General features: G+C 42.9%; 1 protein-coding gene across 1 annotated transcript in view; it reads right to left on the bottom strand.

The window, feature by feature from the left end:
• Positions 1–26,569, bottom strand: part of ISL2 (ISL LIM homeobox 2) — a 92,741-nt gene that overhangs the window by 49,788 nt on the left and 16,384 nt on the right. Inside the window, exon 4 of the mRNA XM_078684646.1 lies at positions 17,660–17,943. Within this exon, the coding sequence (XP_078540772.1) occupies positions 17,660–17,943 (284 nt within the window). The remainder of the gene's footprint in view (positions 1–17,659; positions 17,944–26,569) is intronic.

Here is a 26,569-nt window from a genome sequence, read left to right as displayed (position 1 = left end):
TGCAGAGTATGTTTTACTCTGAACCAAGCATACAAAGTACTTACATGCTAAGTTCAGCATTTATATCATAAGAAGAGTATTCTTCTCCTGTGCAGAGTATTTCTATCTCATGCAGAGTATTTGTAACTCATGTAATGAATGTATTCAGTGCAGAGTATGTTTTACTCTGAACCAAGCATACAAAGTGCTTACATGCTAGGCTCAGTATTTATATCATAAGAAGGATATTCTTCTCCTGTGCAGAGTATTTCTATCTCATGCAGAGTATTTGTAACTCATGTAATGAATGTATTCAGTGCAGAGTATGTTTTACTCTGAACCAAGCATACAAAGTACTTACATGCTAAGTTCAGTATTTATATCATAAGAAGAGTATTCTTCTCCTGTGCAGAGTATTTCTATCTCATGCAGAGTATTTGTAACTCATGTAATGAATGTATTCAGTGCAGAGTATGTTTTACTCTGAACCAAGCATACAAAGTGCTTACATGCTAGGCTCAGTATTTATATCATAAGAAGGGTATTCTTCTCCCGAGCAGAGTATTTCTATCTCATGCAGAGTATTTGCAACTCATGTAATGAATGTATTCAGTGCAGAGTATGTTTTACTCTGAACCAAGCATACAAAGTGCTTACATGCTATGCTCAGTATTTATATCATAAGAAGGGTATTCTTCTCCTGTGCAGAGTATTTCTATCTCATGCAGAGTATTTGTAACTCAAGTAATGAATGTATTCAGTGCAGAGTATGTTTTACTCTGAACCAAGCATACAAAGTGCTTACATGCTAGGCTCAGTATTTATATCATAAGAAGAGTATTCTTCTCCTGTGCAGAGTATTTCTATCTCATGCAGAGTATTTGTAACTCAAGTAATGAATGTATTCAGTGCAGAGTATGTTTTACTCTGAACCGAGCATGTCTATCGTGTACAATGCGTTCATATCATCCCAGACTCAGTATTCTTATCCTATGCATGCATCTCAATCCTGCACAGAGTGTTTATATGCTAGGCTCATTATTACTATCCTATGAAAGGAATGAATGAATGAAAATGTATTGCTCAATTAATAAAAACCTACAATATAACACATTTCATACATATTAACATTATTAAACAATTTTTAATAAAGAGACGATTAAAATAAGAGTTAGTTCCGCAATAAGAACACTCAATTCATCACATTAAAACGTGTAAAAACCTACAGGTAAACTCTATGTACTGATGACACAATTCGCCTACTATTTCCTCTTCGCTACAGTACTCCGTTTATTCTGTTCGATACTAACTTGCTACACACTATGACTAGATGTAATCATTCATAACGTGTGGCGTCCAGACGGTCCTAGTCAGTTTATTATTGACACCTAGCGTTACCCAGCGAACCTACCACAAGCAAAGCTTTAAGGTACAATGTGCCTATTATAAACTTCCTTGCAAGGCTTGCCAATGCTAAGCCCTAATTATGTAATGGTATTCCAATTACTCGTGTATTGAGAACATCGCTTCGCTCCTTTAAGATTTACCTACCCTTCAAGGTAATTTATTTATCTGGTAATCTTTGTAGCTGGTGGGTGTTACCAGGGTTCACACACAATTTGTCAGCACTCAATTTGGGGCTGTGGAACATACCAAAACGGTGGTTTCACCCAGAGGCCACCCTTTCAAAGGTAAGTATTCATGTGTGTGATTGGTTTGTGCTCTTATTTGATCATACAGATTTATAGGGCGAAGACATCCTCAAATTTTTTATTGGATGTCGTTTATATACAGAAAGTTGAGTACTCGGTTATGGTAGTCTTTTCTTCTTTATTTGAAGACAGGTGCAAAAGCAAGGCACAACCGACACGTGTTTCGCCCATCGGCCAGCAGGCTAGGTCTTTCTCAAGGCAGAAAATCCTCTGTTCTTTGGTTGAATTTCACCGTAAGCTCAGAAGATGTTTTTTAAGGTAGATTGGCTCTACCTAATTGAAATACAACTGATTAACAGAGGATTTTCTGCCTTGAGAAAGCCCTGGCCTGCAGGCCCCTGGGCGAAACATGTGCCGGATGTTCCTTATTTTTGCAAATATCTTCAAATAAAGAAGAAAAGACTACCATAACCGAGTACTCAACTTTCTATATATACGACGTCCAATACAAAATTTGGGGATGTATCCACCCTATAAATCTATATGATCAAAAAAGAGCACAAACCAATCACACACGTGAATTTATTTATCTGCCCTTCTAGGTATTTTTTTTATGAATTAATAAAATAATAACGATAAGAGCCCTTTATTGTACACTATTAACCAAGTAGTCTTCTGTGTAGAATAGTTCTTGCCCTGGCAGAGCATTTCTATCCCATGTAGAGTATTTGTAACCTATGCAGATTCAAACATTTCTGCCAACTGCAGAGTATTCTTGCCTTGTGCAGAATATGTCTACCCTATCCAGAGTACTCTTATCCTGTGTGTAGTATTTCCATGACCTTTACTAGCCATCGTGCCACATGCCCCTTTCCCTGGTGGTCAGCAGGCTCGGAAGCTACTTTCAGAGGATGGGTTGCCATGACCAGACCTTATGGTCCTATTTCAGTCGTGCCCTCCTGCGGTGTGGGTCTGGTTTGAACGTTTTTATCATGGTTGATTTTATTTCGATTCCGGTTCCAGTATTCCTGTCATTTGCAAGGTATATTTAGCTCACAAACAGTATTTTTATCCACCACAGTCTGTGTTCTTTGCAGTGAATATGCATCTGTTGTAGGGTATTTCTAGTATGCAGAGTATTTCTACAACGCAGAGAACTTTCCAATTTTCTAGCTTTCTAACTTGTCTGTAGTAATTCTCTTCCACACAGGCTAGCTTTTATTCTATGCAGAGTATTTCTGCCCCCAGATATTCATAAATATCCCTCACCGAGCCAGAAAGCAGTGCCTCTATTTAGAAAAGTTGCAAAAATATATAAGACACTCTTTATAAAATGCAGAGTATAATTTGTCTATGCTACCTTAAACTATGCAAAATCCAGAGGAATAATTACTGAAATTAGAAATCAAGCAAAGATGATTGAACTACATAAATAACAGCATAGCGTGCGAAAGAATACGCAAAGCAGCACTACACACACAGGCACCGGCGAGGGGAAAAAAGAGACTACAAAACAACAATAATGAGAAATACCAATGAAGGTCAATTCCTAATAAATAGCAATAATGAATGTAATGATAAAATAATACCTGATAATAACAGCACTGTAATATGAACACAAGTGCTACTAATCATGTGACAACAGAAATAATACTAATATGGTCAAACCTGTGATCATGTGAAATTAGTAGTTTTAAATACCAGCATTAACACTACCACCACAAACATCAATAACAATACGACTACTATTGATAATAATAATGATACATTGAGGTAAAACGTAATAATTTGAGAGTAGAAGTATAAATAATGCCACCATCCTCACTATAACCACAACCACCACCAACAGTACTACCGTGGAAGTGCAGCAGTCTACGTGCACTTTACTAGAACAGACTATTACTACTACTGTTAGTAGTAATAATAATAATGGTCATACATGTGATCAGTTGAAACTAGTGTTATAAACACAACCACCACCCTCCATCGATACCACCAATACTAATACTAGTATTGGAAATACAAATAATGGTGAAGATTGTTAGCACTTGTAAATAGTACTATAAATAACACTACCACACTCACTACTACCACCACCAACAATACTACTGCTAATAATAGTACTACTACTAATAATGATAATTGTCAACGTTGTGATCATTTGAAACTATTTTTTTTAAATAACAGCACAACGTTCCACCATCACCACCAACAATAATACTACTACTATTACTACTACAAGTAAAAATAATAATCGTTAAACTTGTGATCATTTGAAAATAGTATTAGAAATAACACCACCACACCCACTACCTCCACTACCAATATTAAAACTACTACAACTACTACCATTACTATGACTACTAATACTAATAGTGGTCAAATGTGATTACTTCAAACTAGTAGTATAAATACACCACCACCTTCACTACCACCTAACAATACTAGTAGCACTATTTTTAATAGTCAAAAGATGTAAAACTATTATTACTAATAGCACCACCACCAACAACAACCACAAGAATAGAACAACAACAATGATGTACTGGCGGCCTTTATAGAAGGGGCAGCGAGTCTGGACCAATGTTAAAAGGCTGAGAGTGCGAGGTCTGCTCAAACACAGGAGGAGCACAGTTTTTCCGCACAGCTGTGACCTGTCAAGATTATTGAGCCCAGGGCTTTAAGTGGGCCGGGTCTCACCGGGTCTGAGCACCGGCAGTTTTTTAAAGGGGGCCTCGAAACGGGTCTCTATCGGGCTCTGTTTTGTGCCCTGGAACAGGTGGTCTGTTTTTGTCCCAGACTGCATTGATAGCAGGCACATCGATGTGCGCGTGCTCACACTGCTCACTTCTCATTAGTGGAGAAGCAACGGCCTGGAGAAGTTACAGCATGATATCATGGCAGGTGAGAGTTGTCGGGGGAAGGGAACTCCTTTAACGAAAGTCGTTTTCTCTCTAGATTTCCCTTCTCTTTTTGAAACTCAGGAGCAGCAACATTGTCGTGGTGTCAGCAGGGCTTTAAGTGGAAGCTTTTTCAATATTATATACAAGCCATAGTTGCTGCTTATTTATCTTATGCAACTAACAACCATTGACAAAGCCAATAGTCCTGACTTGTTGTAGGTATGATGTTACTTGTTGTGACATACATCTGGATGCAATGACAGAAACAGCATAATACAAGTCCAGCGGCATGCTATGCTGAGCACAGGTTTTTAGCTATGTTTTTTTAAGCCACACCCTTAATTACATTGGCCACGCCCCTTGAGTGACCACAGTTTGTTCATCCCACTTAAAGCCCTGATTGAGTCCATAAGGACAAATGCAAAAACAACAGTTGATGGACAACACGCAGAAGAATGTCATACATTCACCCCAGTATAGAGATCTAGGCCTAAATCCGTCGTTTTTCTGCTCATCATGCCATTCCAGTTTGAACCCAGTCATATGCAAATCAGGCTTGACCCTGTGCCTCATGGAAACAGTCCAGCCCGAACTGCCAAGCCAGTTCCTCCCTGGACTGGAAATAAGCATCCTAGGACCGGTTTCGGGGTTTCACCGCTCTTCAGCCAGGATAGCTTGCCTCCAGTGGCATGGAGAGCACGGGACCCATGTCTGGGCATACCCGCCCCACTCGGGTGACAAATGCAAAAACAACAGTTGATGGACAGAATGCAGAACAATGTCATGCATTCACCCCAGTACAGAGATCTGGGCCTAAATCCATCGGTTTTCTGCTCACCATGCCATTCCAGTTTGAATCCAGCCATATGCAAGTCAGTCTTGACCCTGTGCCTCATGGGGACAGTCCAGCCCGAACTGCCAAGCCAGGTCCTCACTGGACTGGAAACAAGCATCCTAGGACCGGTTTTGGGGTTTCACCCCTCTTCAGCCAGGATAGCTTGACTCCACTCGGGTGGCATGGTGAGCAAAAGAATTATGGATCTAACCCAGATCTTTTGACTGGGGGTGAATGTTTTGATTTGTTCTGCATTTCGTCCATCAATTGTGTGTCTTTTGCTTTTGAGCCCATAAGGAAGTAGCCAATACCAGCAACTGCTTTCTGTAAAAACACGGTTTTTGGTTAAACTGAGGCAAAAATAATTAGCTAATTCGGCCATATTCGTATATGCTTGCTCAAATATCGCTCAAATAGGTAAAAGTGATGATTGCGAAAAGCCGATTGAGTGTTTTTAAGAACAGTGTTATTTCATAAGTGTGCTTTTTACACAATGATGAACAAAAATGGGCTAATTAAATATAGCAGAACAAAATAGCGGCCAGGTGGCACACTTTGGGGGTGAATACAGCATGGAGGGGAGAACAGGAGGCAAGTAGGGAAATAAGCAGTGAGAAAATGTAAGAGACTTGTGGAGAGAGCAAGCGAGAAGCGGGAGTAAGAGTGGCAGAACTAGCGAGAGAAGGTTAGAAGCTTGGTAAAGATGAGAGGCGAGTGGAGAGGACACGTGGATGTAAAAACACAGAACCAGAAAGTGACAGGAAGAGCATGGTCATAGGGAAAAGGGCAGTGGCAGTGTTTTAAATGGACCAGCACTCACAGGTACTGAGTACCAGCACTTCATATTTTTATCACTATAAGTACTACACTTCTCTACTGTGAGGAGAGAAAGGTAGGCATATCTTGCCCTTAGCCCCGCCCTAGCTCGCCCACGTGCCACACCTGTATTTTAATGAGTACCTGCACTTAGTTTTTCCCATTTAAAGCACTGTCTACAACACTCTCAACCTCCCCAGCCCACCTCACCATCTCTGATCCGTGCCAGTCACCACTGGGCTCTGGTTCCAGGCTACGCTGATAGTGATGGAAAGCCCACGTGTGACAGACACCACCTCATAGCCAGCCCTAATTGGAATCTCAGACCCTATTACCAATATTCAATTGTAGCTGGTGGTTACAGGTAGCGCCACCAGCGCTCATTTTTTTGGGAATGGGCACTTATTTCCTCATTAGCCTTTGACCCAGAGCAAGAGAAAGAAAACACAACGTGGACTAGAGAAAGACGGAAAAAGGTAACAAAGGGAGAAAGCAGAAACCTGCAAGACTGGCTTAAAGGTGAAGCAAGAGTCTAGTGAGAGATTAAGGCCTAAGGTAGACTCAAGACTATGCAGCCCTGGTATTTGACATCTCATCATTCAGTGGTGCAGGGCACGGGCTTATGAGCAAACATTAATCAGTCCTTTACAGCCGATTCACCTACAAATGTAGAGTGCCTCACTCAGTGTCTCTAATAGAGGGCGCATCCCTCACTACCAGTCCAGCTTAGCAACAGAGGGAGCCTCCCTGACTGCCTGTCCAGCCTAGCAACAGAGGGAGCCTCCTTCACTACCTGTCCAGCCTAGCAACAGAGGGAGCCTCCCTGACTGCCTGTCCAGCATAGCAACAGAGGGAGCCTCCCTCACTACCTGTCCAGCTTAGCAACAGAGGGAGCCTCCCTGACTGCCTGTCCAGCCTAGCAAAAGAGGGAGCCTCCTTCCTTACCAGCCCAGCCTAGCAACAGAGGGAGCCTCCCTGACTGCCTGTCCAGCCTAGCAACAGAGGGAACCTCCCTCACTACCTGTCCAGCCTAGCAAAATAGGGAGCCTCCTTCCTTACCAGCCCAGCCTAGCAACAGAGGGAGCCTCCCTGACTGCCTGTCCAGCCTAGCAACAGAGGGAGCCTCCCTCACTGCTAGCAACAAAAGGGAGCCTCCCTCACTGCTAGTCCACGCTAGCACAGTGGTAGCCTCTCTCGCTATCAGTGCAGCCTAACAACAGAGGGAGCATCCCTAACTATCAGTACAGCCTAACAACAGAGGGAGCCTTCCTCACTACCTGTCCAGCCTAGCAAAAGAGGGAGCCTCCTTCCTTACCAGCCCAGCCTAGCAACAGAGGGAGCCTCCCTGACTGCCTGTCCAGCCTAGCAACAAAGGGAGCCTCCCTCACTGCTAGCAACAAAAGGGAGCCTCCCTCACTGCTAGTCCACGCTAGCACAGTGGTAGCCTCTCTCGCTATCAGTACAGCCTAACAACAGAGGGAGCATCCCTAACTATCAGTACAGCCTAACAACAGAGGGAGCATCCCTAACTATCAGAACAGCCTTGTAACAGAGAGAGCCTTCCTCACTACCTGTCCAGCCTAGCAACAGAGGGAGGCTCCCTCACTGCTACAGCCTACCAGAAGAGGCAGCCTTCCTCTCTGCCACTCCAGCTTAAGAACAGAGAGCGCCTCCCTCACTGCCTGTCCAGCCTAGCAACGGAGAGCGCCTCCCTCACTGCCTGTCCAGCCTAGCAACGGAGAGCGCCTCCCTCACTGCCTGTCCAGCCTAGCAACGGAGAGCGCCTCCCTCGCTGCCCGTTCAGCCTAACAACAGAGAGCACCTCCCTCACTGCCCGTCCTGCCTAGCAACAGAGAGCGCCTCCCTCACTGCCCGTCCTGCCTACCAACGGAGAGCGCCTCCCTCGCTGCCCGTCCAGCCTAACAACAGAGAGCCTCCCTCCCTGCCCGTCCTGCCTAGCAACAGAGAGCGCCTCCCTCCCTGCCCGTCCAGCCTAGCAACGGAGAGCGCCTCCCTCCCTGCCTGTCCAGCTTAGCAATGGAGAGCGCCTCCCTCGCTGCCCGTCCAGCCTAATAGGAAGTCTCCCTTGATACCCGAGCAGCCTAGCAACAGAGGCCGCCTCCCTCACTGCCACTCCCTTGATACCCGAGCAGCCTAGCAGCAGAGGCAGCCTCCCTCACTGCCACTCCCTTGATACCCGAGCAGCCTAGCAGCAGAGGCAGCCTCCCTCACTGCCACTCCCTTGATACCCGAGCAGCCTAGCAGCAGAGGCAGCCTCCCTCACTGCCACTCCCTTGATACCCGAGCAGCCTAGCAGCAGAGGCAGCCTCCCTCACTGCCACTCCCTTGATACCCGAGCAGCCTACCAACAGAGGCAGCCTCCCTCACTGCCACTCCCTTGATACCAGAGCAGCCTAGCAGCAGAGGCAGCCTCCCTCACTGCCACTCCCTTGATACCCGAGCAGCCTAGCAGCAGAGGCAGCCTCCCTCACTGCCACTCCCTTGATACCCGAGCAGCCTACCAACAGAGGCAGCCTCCCTCACTGCCACTCCCTTGATACCCGAGCAGCCTAGCAGCAGAGGCAGCCTCCCTCACTGCCACTCCCTTGATACCCGAGCAGCCTAGCAGCAGAGGCAGCCTCCCTCACTGCCACTCCCTTGATACCCGAGCAGCCTAGCAGCAGAGGCAGCCTCCCTCACTGTCTCTCTCACTATCAGTCCTACCTGGGCCAGAGGCAGCCTCCCTCACTGGCAGTCCTACCTAGTAACATACAGAGCCAGGGCCTAATTTGAGCCAGTGGTTGCAGGCGTGCCCCACTAACACTTATTTATGGGGACCAGCACTTATTCTTACTCATCAGACTTTTACCTAGAGCAACAGAGAGAAAAATAAAAGGGGAGAAACAAACTGAAAAACAGTGACAAAAGAACAAGCAGGGGAGAAAACTAACCTGCGAAAGTGTGATAAAGGACCAGGGGGTGTCTGGTGGTGGATGAAAGAAGCAGGAGGTGGGATCAAGATTAGGCAGCCTTGGTGTTCAGCACCAACTATATTTGTAGAACAAGCGGTGGCCTTCTGACCAACCCTTGGGCCCTGGCACTTATTGTTTTACAAATTAAGCACTGGTTTACATAGCCTCCCTTACTGGCAGTCTAACTTTTAACAACAGAGAGTGCCTCCCCCATTGTAGGTCTGGCCGAAGAGAATCCTGCCTCTGAACCTCAAACCTGGCTTGGAGAGCTGCATCACATGATCTTTGCTGGTTTAGGACTTCCTTTCTTTTGTCACCAGACCTTTTACCCTTTATTATTTAATATTTAATTCGAATTGGAGCTACGTTTGAGTGTTTTTCCCATTACTGAGCTAAAGGCAAAGCAACTTGTATTTTTAACCCAAAGTATTCGTGCTATTTAATAACCCTCCTCCCCCGCCCCCCATTTAGGAAATCTTGCATTCTTCTTTAGGAGAGATGTTTTCATGTTCAAATCTGCCCATTTTCTGCTATGCTTATCGTGCTTGAATGTGGTCATTGCTTAAGTGCATTCATACATGATGGTGCAATAATTGTTTTGTTTAGCCAGCTGAAGGCCTCATAACATTCCTTCTCCAAGATGTCACCGAGGCATATCTAATTCTATGATGGTATTGTCGTTTCCAGGATGTTATAATGGCCCTTCACTTTCATGATGTCACATGCGTCCTTCCACCTCCATGATGACTTGGAATCTAATGTCTCTTTTTTCATGTCACGTCATCCCTTCTCCTTCAATGTCATGACAGTTCATCCATTGATAGGAGGCAGTTACCACCCGTCCGTTTCCACAATGCCCTGGCTGCCATCGAATTTCCACAAAATCACGATAGAGCATTGGCTTCAATGATGTAATTGTGGCACCTATGTTTTCATGGATTTATGAGAGCCCATTTAATTCTCCTTGCATTCCTTTGGTATTACGACGGCCCATCATTTTTCACGATGTCACAGTGGTCTTCCCATATCCATGATGTCACTATGGTGATTTCCTTCCGTGATGTCACTATGGACCTTTCTCTTTTATTTGTTCTTCCTCTTTCATTTGTCAGGGTAACCCTTTCATTTCTATTATGTCAAGGTGGCTCTTCCCTCTGATGCTGTGATGGCCTGTCTATTACATACACCCCAGTGCTCCTTCCGTGATGCCATGGTGGCCTTCCAATCCATGACGTTACAGTGATCCTCACATCAACATTTTTAATGGGGGCCCTTCCATTTTTGAGATGTCACAACTATCCTTCCATTTTCATTGTGACCCTTCTATTTTCATGATGTCACAATGATCTTTCTATATCCAAGCTACCACAGTGGCGCTTTCATTTACATGACGCCATGCAAGTGTATTCATGGTGTCATGGCGGTCCTTCCATTCATATGTTATGGGTTCGGAGTGGTCCTTCCATTTCAAGATGTCACAGTGGCCCTAGTGTCGCAGTGTTCCTTCCATTCCCATTGTATACTGGGAGTCCTTTCATCTCTATGAAGTCACAGTGGTCCTTCTCTTTCCTGGAGTCACAATGGTCCTTCCATTTTCATTGGACCAGGTTAGTCCTTCAATCTTCATGGTGTTCCAGATTTTGACTGTGTCTGTGACGTCACAATGGCCTTTCCTTGCTGATGATGTTATGGTGATCTGTCCTTACCTGTGATTTCACACTGGATCCTTTCATTTCCAAGCCTCAAGGCCCCTTCCTTTCCACTGTGTTATGGAGGGCCTTCCATCTTCATGATGTCACAGTGATCCTCCCATAATCATGCTTCAACTTCTGTGATGTCATATATGTCTATTCATGATGTCATAGCGTCCTTCCTGTTACATAGTGTCATGGTGGTCACAACGGCCTTCCATGTACGTTGGGTGACAAAAGTCCTTCCACTTCCCTGATATCACAGCGATCTCGTTCTCATGGTGATGTATGCTCAAGCCAATATCATATGGTATGATACGGTGCTCCCATAGAGACTGATTTTCCTTTGTGCCAGGGTACTCCTGTTTACTTGGTAGCCGTGGACCCATCATGATGATGTTTCCTTGGTATTTCTGGTTTCTTGTCGTAGTGGCGGCCCTGCTTCCATGGTGATCCTATTTCCATGGTGTCAGAGAGGCAATGTTTTGTTGGTGGTTGGGTTTCCCTGGTAGGAAGGTTGTGAAGTTTCCATGGTGTTATGCTGGTAGTTGTAATGGGTTATGATGGTCCAGAGTGAAACTATGCACAACTGATCATAATTGCAACATCACATCTAGTGACTGTGCTCTCGGTGGCCAAACACTCAAACAGAGTAATGTAACTGTCCAAAAGAGTCCGTCATCATAAGGCTGAGCAGCATGAAGCGGGGACCAATAGACAGGCACAATTTGGAGGTTCTGAATATCATATAATATGTCCTTGTCACATGCATCAACTTGGGTTCTGGATGAAGTACTTCATTTGACCCTGACACATTGAGACCAGGATGTTTTTCATCTGAAATTACTAATATATCCATCATGTTAATGGCTTATTCTCTGAAATCACATGTTCGGCTCAAGATAAAACTGAGGCCTAGATTAACTGACTCTTGCTGAGCCTAAAGTTGAGTGAAAATCAACCATGCTACACTGCACGAATGAGAAAAGATTGATCTGCTCCAAACTTAACAAGAGTCGTGTGGCAGAGATAGCATTGATCCCGCTGGTCTATCGTGATGCGGTACATTGTGCTATGGTGAAAAGGGAACCCTGCAGTGCCTTACATGACATCTGTAGTTGAGATACTCTCTCCAGAAGAAATTTCAACAGAAAGACAACCGCCCAATGGTAAGCCACGTGAAATGTGTCATTTCAAGTCAGGATATGGCTTGCTCTTTGCTTGATCCTGGTTTCATTTCTCATTAGGGATTCACGCAAAGCCAGGTCACACTACTTTAGTATATATATATGTATGTGTCATGAAACTAACTGGGTATTTGCACTGTCCGGGCCCCAGTATGCCCTATTTGTATAGATAAGAGCTCGACTTGTGCGTCACAGCGCAAACCGATTTTGGTTTATTCTGGTAAATGTTCGGTGCAAATTATTTTTTTCACCTGTTGGTTAGTTGGTGCTGCTGTTTGTGCCGCTTTGTAGTGCCGTGAATAGGTGCAAATATATTGCAAATATGAGTTCCATTTAAAAATAGAAGGGGGAGGGGTGGTGGGGTTAAAAATACATCTACAATGGGAGACACTTGGATCCGATTAAATGGAAGATTAAGTGCTGAAACAAAGGTGTCCCCATGGGCACGGATGTTGTGCCAGTTAATTCCCTGATTGGCGAATTTGCTTACAGACTCTCAATTCACCATGGCATTGGGTCGCTACTGTGGTATACACCTGCACAGAAATTGTGTGTTCTGGTGGAAGAATTCTAGTCTTATGGTTGTGACACGTTCTACTCCATGTTCAACACTGCAAATCAGGGATAAAAATATCGTCTACTACAGTCTTTATTCTCCCCAACAGGGTTGACGCCTAAATATATCTTTAGAAATATGACATCACGCAAGAACCACTTGCCTATAAGCAATATGGTCAAATCTGCTACTTCTCAGTCGATCGAGCGTGCCCTAAAGTAGACAAGCATTATAATTTTTTTTATTTTCAATGGTTGATACACTAGAAAATCTGCTGTCTTGTTCTAGCATTGGAGACAGATTTAAAAAACAAATTCATCTTAAGAGGCTGCACTGGTAATAAAAACTACGTCTGGCTCTGACATGTTATAAATTCATGTACCACATTAAATGACATCTATCTCCATATGCTGTCCAGGAAATCTCCTTTTTCCCCTGAGCTGCCTACATATTTCACTGATCCATCCTGGAATTCTTAATTCAATCACCCACACAATTTGCATGAAAGAGTGCGTGCATTTAGAAAACAAAATCATAAGTCACGGTTCAACATGTGTCAACACAGTGCAATTTTATGAGCGCAAACAGTTTCTGTTCCGTGACTCAATGAACGCCTAGCAACTCCAAGTGACCTCGTACTTGCCCGATCAACAAAGTCCTGTACTTCCTTCTGCCTACCTCGGATTAGTGACCATTACTTTGCTACCAATGAATGAATCAATGTATGCTCAATATTATCACATAGCTAAGGGATACGTCTCTCAGATCAACCCTAAACATTCAATGTATAGAATTTATGCAAACCAACAAAAGACTAAAGAAAGCAACAGCAGCAATTTACAAGTTCAGGGGCAATTTTAATTCATTGCTTTTACCACTATCCATGTGGAGTAGTGTGGCTCACTGGTTAGAGGCGGCAGGCCTGAGAGCAGAAGTCAGCCTGGGACCAGGGTTCAATTCCCGACGCGGCAGGGTCGTGGACCTTGGTCAGCGGACTCGATAATTCTCGCTTCGGTGCTTACTCTAATCAGGGGTTCCACTCGGCAACTCTGGGCATTAGCTTGCCTAATCTCCACAACGGCCCCACCAATTCCGGAGATGCCTGGCTCCACCTTGGGGACTCCCAGCAAGGGACCATCCCACAGGGAAAGCCAGGACGGGTTCCCCAGAGTTATACAGCGCCGGGACGCCCCGTTGCTGGGGCAGCTGTGCGCTTTACAAGTATACTACATTTACATTTACATTATATCAAAAGTTTATAGGTTGCCCAAAGAAGGCGTGCTAGAAATAAAGAATTATCAAGTGCTCAATAAAAAGAAATAGAGAAAGACATAGAGATATTCACAATCTTATATACAATAGATCGGTCATACAGTTCACCGTCTAATAATTAACCTGGCCTATAATATAAATTTGTACACATTTTTCATTGAATGGAGACATAGCTTCCAAAAACTTATTGCACCAGAAAATGTGTTTTAGAATCCAGGTATTGAAATAAGGGGGGATGATGTTGATGTTTCGACTCGTCTTAGGGCTTAAAGGTGAGTTAAACCGTAGCCATGCAAGTCTTCATCAGGACTATTGCATCGGGCAACCCAAGAGGTAGTGTTGGCCCCTATAGTTGGAGTGGATCAAGTGGGATAGCTTCACCCTTGGTCCCAAGGTTAGTGTTAATTCCTTATCCGCGGTACGTAAATAATGTAATTGGTTCTCTCGATGTCGCAGGCTTGTGTCTCTGCTTATTCAATAATCCATTCTATTTACAGGAAAACCCAAGTTTCATATAACTCATTTTCCGAAATCGTTTGTACTCGGACCCTTGGTTCCTCGGCAAATATGGAAATGAATCCACGCAATCAGTCTTCCTTGCTCAAAACAATTCAGCATACGGAGCCGGCCCCTGTTCCAACGCCAAGTTACAAGGCGTTGGAACAGGGGCCGGCTCCGTATGCTGAAACTCGGGTTTTCCTGTAAATAGAATGGATTATTGAATAATCAGAGACACAAGCCTGCGACATCGAGAGAACCAATTACATTATCAACTTACCGCGGATAAGGAATTAACACTAACCTTGGGACCAAGGGTGAAGATATCCCACTTGATCCACTCCAACTATAGGGACCAACACTACCTCTTGGGTTGCCCGATGCAATAGTCCTGATGAAGACTCGCATGGCTACGGTTTAACTCACCTTTAAGCCCTAAGACGAGTCGAAACGTCGACATCATCCCCTCTTATTTCAATACCTGGATTTTAAAACACATTTTCTGGTGCAATAAGTTTTTGGAAGCTATGTCTCCATTCAATGAAAAATGTGTACAAATTTATATTATAGGCCAGGTTAATTATTAGACGGTGAACTGTACGACCGATCTATTGTATATAAGATTGTGAATATCTCTATGTCTTTCTCTATTTCTTTTTATTGAGCACTTGATAATTCTTTATTTCTTGCACGCCTTCTTTGGGCAACCTATAAACTTTTGATATAAGGATAGTGGTAAAAGCAATGAATTAAAATTGCCACTGAACTTGTAAATTGCTGCTGTTGCTTTCTTTAGTCTTTTGTTGGTTTGCATAAATTCTATACATTGAATGTTTAGGGTTGATCTGAGAGACGTATCCTTAACTATGTGATAATATTGAGCATACATTGATTAATTCATTGGTAGCAAAGTAATGGTCAAAGATCATTGTATTTCAATTGTATATAATACCCAGGTCTTTGACATTTTGGGTTACCCCATTTTTGATTAATGGTTACCTCGGATTAGTGACGCACATCTTGCCCCCAAAACCAGATTGACCAATGGCTGACTGACACAAATGGCTCTCAATCACCTCCAGAAGACCTCAAGCCTACCTAATTAACAATCCCTTTCATCTGACGTTGACACTGTATGACTCTGAGTGCACTGTCTTCAAAAGACAATGTACCTGACACTAAATGCCATAAACTCCCTGTGTATGATGGAGGCCTGCCTGACACTAACAGCCTCGATGTTACCAAGGTACTGATTCTCATCAGCCACTAACTGCTCTCAATCATCTCCATGAACTAAACTTAAAAGCGCCTGATACTAAATGCTCCCAATCATCTCCATGAACTCAAACCTACCTGATGCTAAGTGGTCCCAATCATCTCCATGAACAAAGGCCTACTTGCCTGATGCTAACTGCTCCTAATCATCTCCATGAACTCAAACATGCCTGATGCTAACTGCTCCCAATCATCTTCATGAACAAAACCCTACCAGCCTGATGATGACTGCTCCCTATCATCTCCATGAACAAAGCCCTCCCTGCAGGATGCTCACTGCTCCCAATCATCTCCATGAACTCAAAGCTACCTGATGCTAAGTGCTCCCTATCATCTCCATGAAAGAAGCCCTACCAGCCTGATGCTAAGTGGTCCCAATCATCTACATGAACTCAAACTTGCCTGATGCTAAGTGGTCCCAATCATCTCGATGAATAAAGCCCTACTTGCCTGATGCTAACTGCTCCTAATCATCTCCATGAACTCAACCATGCCTGATGCTAACTGCTCCCAATCATCTTCATGAACAAAACCCTACCAGCCTGATGCTAACTGCTCCCAATCATCTTCATGAACAAAACCCTACCAGCCTGATGCTAACTGCTCCCAATCATCTCCCAGAACAAACCCCTACCAGCCTGATGCTAACTGCTCCCAATCATCTCCCTGAACAAACCCCTACCTGCCTGATGCTAAGTGCTCACAAACATCTCCATGAACTCAAACCTACCTGATGCTCACTGCTCCCAATCATCTCCATGAACTCAAAGCTACCTGATGCTAAGTGCTCCCTATCATCTCCATGAAAGAAGCCCTACCAGCCTGATGCTAAGTGGTCCCAATCATCTACATGAACTCAAACTTGCCTGATGCTAGGTGGTCCCAATCATCTCGATGAATAAAGCCCTACTTGCCTGATGCTAACTGCTCCTAATCATCTCCATGAACTCAACCATGCCTGATGCTAACTGCTCCCAATCATCTTCATGAACAAAACCCTACCAGCCTGATGCTAACTGCTCCCAATCATCTCCCAGAACAAACCCCTACCAGCCTGATGCTAAGTGCTCCCAATCATCTCCATGAACTCAAACCTACCTGATGCTAAGTGCTCCCTATCATATCCATGAAAGAAGCCCTACCAGCCTGATGCTAAGTGTTCCCAATCATCTCCCTGAACAAACCCCTACCTGTCTGACGCTTACTGCTCACAAACATTTCTAAGGCCTCAAACCTGTGGTCAAGGAGATGATTGGGAACTTCTCTGAATGTCCTCCATGATCTCAATCTTAGTTGACACTAGCCTCTCACAATCATCCCCATGAACTAAAACCTGCCTGATTCCACTGCCTCAATGTTCTCCAAGACCTCAATTGTACCTAATATTAGTTATTCTCAATTGTCTCCAAGCCCTCAAACATGTGTAAAGCTAACGGTCCTCAAGGTTCTCCATGAGCTCAATCTTAGTTGATACTGGCCACTCCCAGTCATCTCCATGACCTCAACCCTGCCTCATTCGCGCTGCCCTCAATGTTCACCACACTCAAACCCTGCCTGACATTCACTTTGCTCAATCTTCTCTATGTAAACTCAATCCTACCTCTACTATCTTGATATCCATTAGTACCTTCAAATGTTTGGTGCTCAGTATTCTTTGAACGGCCTCCACCTTGTCAAGTAATGTTTGCCTCCAGCCTGACCTTGGCCCCGTCCAGCGCATCTTGCTTCAGCTGTTTTTAGATTACCTTACTTCTATCAAATATTACTGTTTTCAATGATCTCTACATGATCTTGGTGACTGTCGGAAGCTCTTGCCATCAATCACCTCAATGTGAATTCAGTTTGGCCCAGTACATTTGGCCCTTAATTACCTCCATGAGACCTAAGACATGAACAGTATTTCTTACCCTCAATCATTTCCAAACACATTCTCCACTGTGTACTTGCACTCAGTCGGCTCCACAGGAGACCAATATTGGGTGGTTGCCCCATGCACCAATGTCGGCCTTGAGGCCCAGCTTACCGTCTTGTCGCTGTGCTGCTGCTGCTGGAGCTGCTTCATGAGGATGGTCTTCTTCTTGTCCTTGCAGCGCTTGTTCTGGAACCAGACACGGATGACCCGCGGGCTGAGACCGGTCATCTCCACCAGCTGCTCCTTCATTAGTGCATCAGGCCGAGGGTTGGCTGCGTAGCAGGTGCGTAACGTGTGTAGCTGCTTCTCGTTCAGCACTGTCCGCACCCGCGTGGTCTTCTCTGCCTGCTTGTGGACGTGCGGCCGTAAGGAGGGCTGTCGACCTGACACTGAGTCTACAATTGTCCATAGAGAGGCAAGACAAAAAGAAGAGCAAGAGGAGGATTCAGAAGAAAACACTAATACAGTAAGCGATCCTAATGTTATCCCCCTATGAGTTGCGCAAAATAAGTTTCTTCCAATTTAAGATATTTATTTAAATATATATATATAGTTTTGTAAAGACGCAAAACAGCCACTTCTGACACAGGAGGATTGTATTTATTTGTAGGATCAGGACACAGGCCTTTATATATCAGTAATGTAATTTTCATCTCTCTCAACATATTTGTGGGATACAGTGCATACCCTAAAAAATATAAGATCTTGATTTACACGAGCACAAGAATGTTTTAAACAATATGATTAATAATTATACACGCTGACACTCTAGTCAGTGTGTAGACGTGTAAACATAAAGGTTTAATTTAGCAAAAACATGTTTTTTTTGTTATTTCAAATTGATAATCTGGGTCTAGTGCTAGGTAGAGGGAGGTTTGGGGGTTGCCATGCCATTGCAGCCACAGTGACATTTTTCCAAGGGGCACTCTGGGAAAAATGTGGCTGCTTAGATGGGGTACAGATGGCGCTGATGCTCATTCACGAGGCTGCAGCATAGATTTTCATTGCTATAGAACTGACCAAGGCTTCAACCGACGAAGAACTTGAGACAAGTCTGTGGGTTTTCTGGGATTCCAGGTACACAATGCTTTTACTTGCTAGTGTAAAAATGCCACCTCAGATAATGATTTTATTTTTGGGAACATTGCTCAGAAAACTGAAAAGGTAGGCAGGATTCGTTGACAATGTCACCTGCTTCTGAGGGTCACCCTGAGAGGGATACTGAAAGCCTGCTTTGGCATCTCAGCTCATTCTGTGAAATCAACTTCCACCTTTTAAGGCAGATATTTGTAAATGTATTGACATTAAATCTACTTTGGATTGGTTCTCTGAGCACCCTGATAACCAACATTTCACCAATATTCAAAAAGTCCTCTATGAGCAAACAAACAAGGAAAACTACTAGAGAAATGATGCCTTACGAAAAAAATCTATACATTCCACAGCCCTGCGATCCTTCGTCAAGGGAGCACATCCCAGAATATGCGCACAGGCATTGAGTGTGGGGGTGGAAATGCTTCTTGAGGAACCTCAACTTTGAAGCACCAACCAATCCAAGTGGAAACTCAGCTAGCGGGATAAAGCTTGTAATGAAACCGCCTGTCCACCAGTCACTGATTTCCGAAACACAGCTGGTAGCTTTTGCCCACGGACACCTGATCTTTTGACAAATTAGTTCAGATCAACTGCAATCCTGCACACGCTCTCACTCCATCTTTTCTCATTTAATAGTAGCCTTTTTGTTTTTGGCCTAACGGTCGCTATGACCTCACTTCCTCCTTCACATGGCTGGGTAACAACATCTTGAAATTGTTAGTCATCAAAATATGTTTTACTGAAGAAGAAAGAGGATTGCCAGCACTGTGGTATGTGGTGTCTATTTATATTCTTGCCTACAACTGGACAGTGCAATAAGCAACGTTAATATTTTGATAGGTTACATATTTGTTGACTAAGCATTTCACATATTTTACTAACTTAAACCCTGTTTGTAGTGGGCTGTAGGGCTTGAGCTTCTTAAATCACTGCTGTATCACAATGAGTTTGAATGAGTAACACGTTTGGTTCCAAATGCCATCTGTTGAGTGAACACTTGGGAGGTCTGCCTGAGTTCTTAAGCCTACAGCTGAAAAGAGCAAGTCCATAGTTTGGAAACAATCAATTATAGCATGTATGACTCTCTATCCTGGAACTGTGAGTGGAAATATGCAGCATGGTCCTGCGGTGTTTGAATCGTACTTGACCAACCAATCCCAGCAAATACAACTGACTATATCCATTTGACCTTTTCCCCAGTCAAATCACCAAGGAGTCCCTCGAGGACCTATTCTGTCCCCAGCGCTCTGTACATGGTGCCCTCCTGCTCCCTCCTGAAGCATTCAAACCTCTTCTTTCACCTCTAAGCTGAGGACAAGCTGCTTTACCCGAGAGGCACTTCTCCAGAGGACATTGTGGACTCTGCGTCATCCACTCCTGGATGTCACCTCATCACCTGAAACTGTAGTCCCTGAGTACTACCTGCCTCATTTCTCCCCTGAAATCTTGGGTGGGTGCAACAAACATGCTGGACTGCAAGCCTTCTGTTGTTGAAACTGCTAAATCATTAGGCCTCAAGATAAAAAAAAACACAGAATGACTGCCCACATTAAGGCCCAGGCTAAAAACGCCTGGCTCTACCAATGCCATTTCCAACTGGGATTGTATGAAAGCTAATGTGTCCACACCTTGAGTGCTGACAAAATAACTAAAGGTTTCTCTAACAGAGAATTGTTTATTTTATATAGAGGTACTTTAATGATGTAAACTCTGTATTGACACTTGGCTCTCCTGTTTCAAATCTTAAGGAAACCATTCTCCTGGCCACTTGGAATGTGGAACCTGGGGTTTAGAGAAACTTTTGACCTCTATAGCTTTCTAAGGAGATATGTCTTCTTAGTTGCTGACTTTGACATTCTAATTCATACTCTTGTTTATACTTTTGCTAACTGTAAAATTCTTTGCTGCTCTAATAGGTGTCGTTAGCATGATAAATAAATAAATTAACAATGCTAAGCCAAATTATGGGTCCCATCTTTTTCAAATGTGACCACAAGAAATGTAGGAAATCTAGTTGTTGCAATTTTCACATTTACAGGTGTAAATTCATCCGAATTCAGTGAAAGCACGGCAACCCCCAGCCAGATCACAGCTCATCTAACTACTAGACGCCAGAATAATCACTACTCTAACATTCCATATTACATAAGTAGGAAACATTCCTACACAGCTCCCCCCCTACAAAATGTGGAAAAGTAAAACATGTATACGTACATATTCTAAAGCATAAGTGTATTGGATCACTTCTTCCAATTAGGGAATATACCCAACAAGTTCACAATACAAATGTGAAAAGATAAAATATATACATAAATATTCTAAAACATCATTTCTTTCCCCCTTAGTTCCTCAGGCCCAACCACTTTGCTTAGACTTCCAAAACACCATTCCTACACAAGTCTATAGGGAAATACATTTTTTCCGATCGTCACAGGGCCCTTTGATAGATTATTGGCGATGGGACAAATGAGATGCATACCAGGCCAGCCAGAGCCTTGCATGCAGCTGACTGTCCCAGCCCCACCAGCCTTACACAGGACCTGGCGTTTTATTATACCTCCCTATTTCTCCACAGGCGAGTTTACTAGCAAGTACGGACATATTATATTCTAGGATCATTTTGTTACTAAGATTTCTATATTCAATGTTCATCTTCTAAAGGTGAATGTTCTTTTTGTTTCTTTTTATTTTAGCATCTGTTGAATATCCCACTTTGTTTTCAGATCTATAATGCCTTATATTTCCCAAGGCTTCCCACACAGAGAGAACCAGCCTTTACCGGCGTGGGGACTACTGTCAGCTGCCCAAAAAGATCTGATGAAAGCATGAAACCAGTGTTCTAGGGGAGCGAATCGTCCCTCTCCCCCGAGTATAAAGCACTTTCTTTTTAAAGCAAAATTATTTAATATCCAATCCAGAGGCCTTGCAAATTATACTGCAAACGTCCCATGCAGCTCGTTTCGATCACCAGTCAACTGGAAGCATTTCTCACGAGGACGTATGTCATGACTAATGTCTTAGTGTCAGACGTCTGTGATGTCATCAGTAATAACATATTGTCATAGAGTAATGTATAATAGTAGCAGTAATAGTAGCAATAAAAGTCCCCTTATGTCAATTGTAAAATCACGTGGGATGTCATCAATAATGAGTAATGAACCTCCCAACTCAATAATAGCTTTAAAAACATTTTGAAAGCACAGCTATTTTTGCCAAAAATCAGCTTATGAGTTCTGAAAATAGACACATGTTCATCTTGAGTACATGCTTTTAAATGTTAGCATATATATCTGTAATAACTCAACCAAGCAAAAGCTTCTATATCAGTTGGCCGGGCTGAACACAGGAGAGCGACTGGCAGCTCACAAGCTACTCGTTGGAGACACCTAGTATAATGTGATGTGTGATGACTTCAGCTATCGAGGCCTTATGATACAATGGTATGTCATTGAGATTGTAATGTTGTAGCAAAAATAGTGTCAAATATGAAGCCATCAGTAATGCCATAGTGCCATGTCATCACTTGTACAGTCAATGCGCTACCAAGATATCGTTTATCAATATATGATGATGTTTGAAATGTTAGTCCTGAAGTCATGGAAGGTCAGTCACTGTGTTGTGTCATCAGCATTATCATAAATAATATCATGCATGATACGCCACTCTTAGTGTCATGATGCCCGTAACCATGTAGGTGTGATATAATCAGTGATATCAGTCAGTAATGTGATGTCACTCATAGTGTCATGTGCAATATCGCTCATAGTGTCATGTGTGATGTCACTCATCTTGTCATGTCCAAGGTCACCAATTATGTTTATGAACAGTGTGCATCATATTAAATGGCTATTTATTGTTTTAATGCTGGTCTGGATTATAAAGTGCACTTGTACCCATTTGACTGGGGATTGGAGACGTAAAATAAAAATGAACACTGAAATGTATGGTGATATAACCGGTAAAGGCGAAAGGATGGGAGGTCAGGACTGCGCCATTGATTTTTGATCTCTAATAACTTGAATGAATATTTGTGATTAGTTAACTGTGTTTTTAATGGCCAACCGTAAACTGCAGTAAACATTTGTAATAATCACATTTTATGCAAGCGGTGAAGGCACCATGGGTTTGTCACACAGGTTGTGGAGAGGTCGAAAGTGGGGGTAAGCAACCAAGCGGGTATATAAAAATGTGACTCACTCACACATGAATGAAATACACCACAGCTGAAACATTCACATGTAACACCTCTGACTATTACAGGGCAATACTTACTTTATGTGTAACTTGCTGTGGGTGCTGTCTTTGCTAGCCCTGGCCTGTACCCACGGGCTTGTTACATTTCTTGTTAAATGTGTTAGAAATGTGACCTTATGATCCCAAAACACCAAGGGCCACATGTATCGAGTCTTTGCGTGCTCTGTCTCAAAAAGCGACGCATACCAAAGTAGCTCTAAAATTGCACAAAATTGTGTTTTGTGGTTCTCTGCATCACAGGAGCAGCCTATGTGTGGTACATGTACATGGGCGTTCTCGTGCAACTGGTTTTGAGATTTTGTTCCAATCTCTATCTTCAAGAAAAGGTAAATAGAGTTTTGCGCCAAAATTGTATGTCTTCGAGAGGAAAGCCTTAGCTTTGCGAAAAGTTTTCTTTTCTCACAACTTTTCTAACTTTGCATGTGCACTGTTCTGCGTCTCAGCCGCCCACGGATAAGGCGCTGTGGTTTGTTGTGCACGAACTGTTGTTAAATAAAATAAATGGTTGTCTCCTGCATTTAAAAAGCAGATTACGCTTGTGGGATAATTTGTCAGGTGCTGAGTATTAGCAGGCGGTTCAAAAGAAACCTGCACAAATATAAACACCCTTTTGGAACAGCTTTGCCAATAATTTCCCTTAAAGAGACAGTGGCAGCCAGCAGGAGGCAAGAGGAGGTCTCCTCTCTTTGGGCGGGTGGTACACCCAAGGGAGCACTGTGGGGGCACTGGTAGGTCAGAGGAGGGATGGGTTTAGTTAGGGGTACCCCTGGAGCTGCGAGGGGAGAAGGCCTGGTTCCTGGCACCCACCCCTAATTATGGGCCACAGGAGTAAAGAAAAGTATGGGACTCGGGAAAGAGATTCAAGGGGAAGCTATTTAAAGGGACTCTGACATGACTGTGGGACAATTTATAGGACTTAAACCTGACTCGCTTATGTGTGTTTGGGTGGGAACGTTTTGCTCGCAGGGAGATTTAAGGATCAGCATTTTTGTCTAACTCAAAATGCGATTTCAGCTTGCGTTTGTGACTTTTTAAACACTTCATGTACGGTTGTTATGAATTTATTGCTAAAATCTTATATTGCCTGACTCTGTCTCCACACTATGTTTATTCTACCAGGTCCACTTTCCTTTTGTTTTTGTAATATCTGCATGGTATTATAAATCTAGCCCATTAATGGTGATTAATAAATATATATAATCAGAGAGAGAGAGCTAGATAGATATATTTATATGCACACATACAATCACATTCACACACTCAAACACATACACAAAGAGATCTGTGTATATACATAAATATATTATTATTATTATTATTATTATTATTATTATTAGCTTGTTCCCTAAAGCAGAACGTGAGAAGTCACCACACCAGGAAAAGATATTCTTTAAACCATTATAAATGTATGTAATAAAACAGAACATAGTCGACTATATCATTCAATGAATCAACTCGGATTTGTAGAGCGCGGATAATTACCCGTGAGGGTATCCAGGCACTGGGTTCTTGCTGGGATCAGTCGGAGAATAGAAGGAAAAAACAAGGCACAGTGAGGAGAAAGCAGTGGAAAACCAAAGAGAAGGAACTCAAACAAAAAACAGGGGAAAAGCATGGAGAAAGCTGTGAAAACGAGGGAAAAGCAAGGAGAAGGCAGTGAAAATGAGGGGAATGCAAAGACAAAGCAGAACAGGGAAAAAGCACAGAGAAGGCAGCAGGGTGAGAGCTGGGCCTGGGACCTTCTGACTATAGCAACTTTGTACAGTTATTATCTCAGAAGTTGGATAGCATATGACCTTTTTCACTATAATGTTTAATTGACGAATTTGCACATATTTGGGAAACTATGTTACTTTATTTCAAATGTGCTGCAGATTGGCTACCTGGAAGATGCAACGTTATTTACAGAGAACCAAACGTAGCATCTGCTGTAGGGATTTTTGCTGTGCTCCACGACAAAAACTGATACATGAATTATGCTGAACGTGGCGTAGAGTTAGAACTCTACTCACAACAGGTTTAAAAAAAAAAAAACCTCTGGCCTACAGACAGCTTTAGCTACCTTGCTTGTAATGAAACAATTCATAAACATAAAATATAACCATCTATACTTATATAAAGGGATTTTGGGAAACCATTTCCAACTATTTGTCTGTTCAGTTGTAATTCACATTTTACATTTTCATACCACAGCATGCAGCATGCAGCATGCGGCAATGGGCAATACCCTTTCAGCCATTGGCTCCCTCGCACTGTGAGTGACAGATTTAATGAGCACATCCATTTCAGTGCCAGGACTGGTGGCCCAAAACCTGTCTTTGGCTGTGCTTTTTTTGTTTCTATTCATTATCCTTTTTTAATAATAATTCAGATACATTTTCTTTGTGCCAATGAGAATTCTATTCGTTGGATGTGCATTAAAACTAGAAAGCTTTTCTATAACACCTACTGTTTTATATAAAATGTATGAGTCTGTAGGCCCTTGATTAGCTACTGTGACTCAAACATTTTCGTTGTAGCCAGCTTTTCTCAATCAATGGCTTGTGAATGGGCCCCAAATTCTGTGATGGGGAAAAAATATGGGGGCCGCTCCTATATTCAAGGAGGTTGAGGGGCTACTCAGAGGGGTGCTGCATTGGAGGAAAAGATGCATGCTAGGATCAACTTTGTTTAGCAAGTGTATCGCTTACTTTACTACTGTGCGTTGATTGTTCGTATATCTTATACTGAATAGTACATAAAAAAAATCATCCTATATTCTGGTCACTTTACAACCCACGAAAGAAAAGTAAAACTCCAATCAAAACCTCCAAACTGAAAAATGCAAAAGATGGGCCTTGGAGGTAAACAAGAAAGTGAAGTAACCAAATCACTAGATTCCAGAAAACCACAGGGACACGTTAAAATTCTTTCTTAACATGCAGAGAACAGGCACATAAAAACGTTTACCTTGGACGAAAAATAAAATTAACTGAATCTTTTCAACAGGCAGTTAACTACAGAAACAAAAAAACATCCAATGTAGTCACAGTTGCTTAGTGTGAAGGGCAGGCCCTCACAGTCAATAGGTATTGTCTTGATAAGCAACTGAATGGCTATTTGCTTTTTAGTTGTTAAGTATTTGTAAGCCAGAAAAATAAAACGATGGGGAAAAAAGAAAGCATGCTGCCTAAATGTGGCGGGCATATGTTTGCAATATGATTTTTAAATAAAAAAATAACCCTTGAATAGAATTTTAATAGTACAGTGCTGGTGTTTCCTAGGAAGAACGTGTACCTGGGACAGATCTAAAAAACCCTTTTAAGTTGTAATGCTCATCAAAGGAAAGTACGATTTTTTGCCATTCAAACAAAGGGTACTATTGGCTTTAAATTTCTGTAATCTGAAGACATAGTTTAAACAACAAAGATGACTAAAAGAATTAAAAATGACAAAGCATGCACAAGAGAAATCAATGGCAAAGTATTGACCCACCAGCCATGGCTTTGAAGTGCAGTTTTTTTTAAAGCAGAAGAGTATAGTGAAAATCCATCAATCATAGTGCAAGAGAGCCAATGTCAGAAGTGGCCTGGCCCACTGCATCACATTGTATGCTGTGGTGGGTCGAAGCAAAATGTGAATGACAGTCGTACAGACCATTGGATGAAGGTTGGTGACTGAAAACCCCTCTAC

Source organism: Lissotriton helveticus, chromosome 3_2 (assembly GCF_964261635.1).
Source record: "Lissotriton helveticus chromosome 3_2, aLisHel1.1, whole genome shotgun sequence".
In the NCBI taxonomy this organism is placed as follows: Eukaryota; Metazoa; Chordata; class Amphibia; order Caudata; family Salamandridae; genus Lissotriton; species Lissotriton helveticus.
Note: the sequence above shows the minus strand (reverse complement) of the source record. Positions and strands in the feature narration are given on the sequence as shown.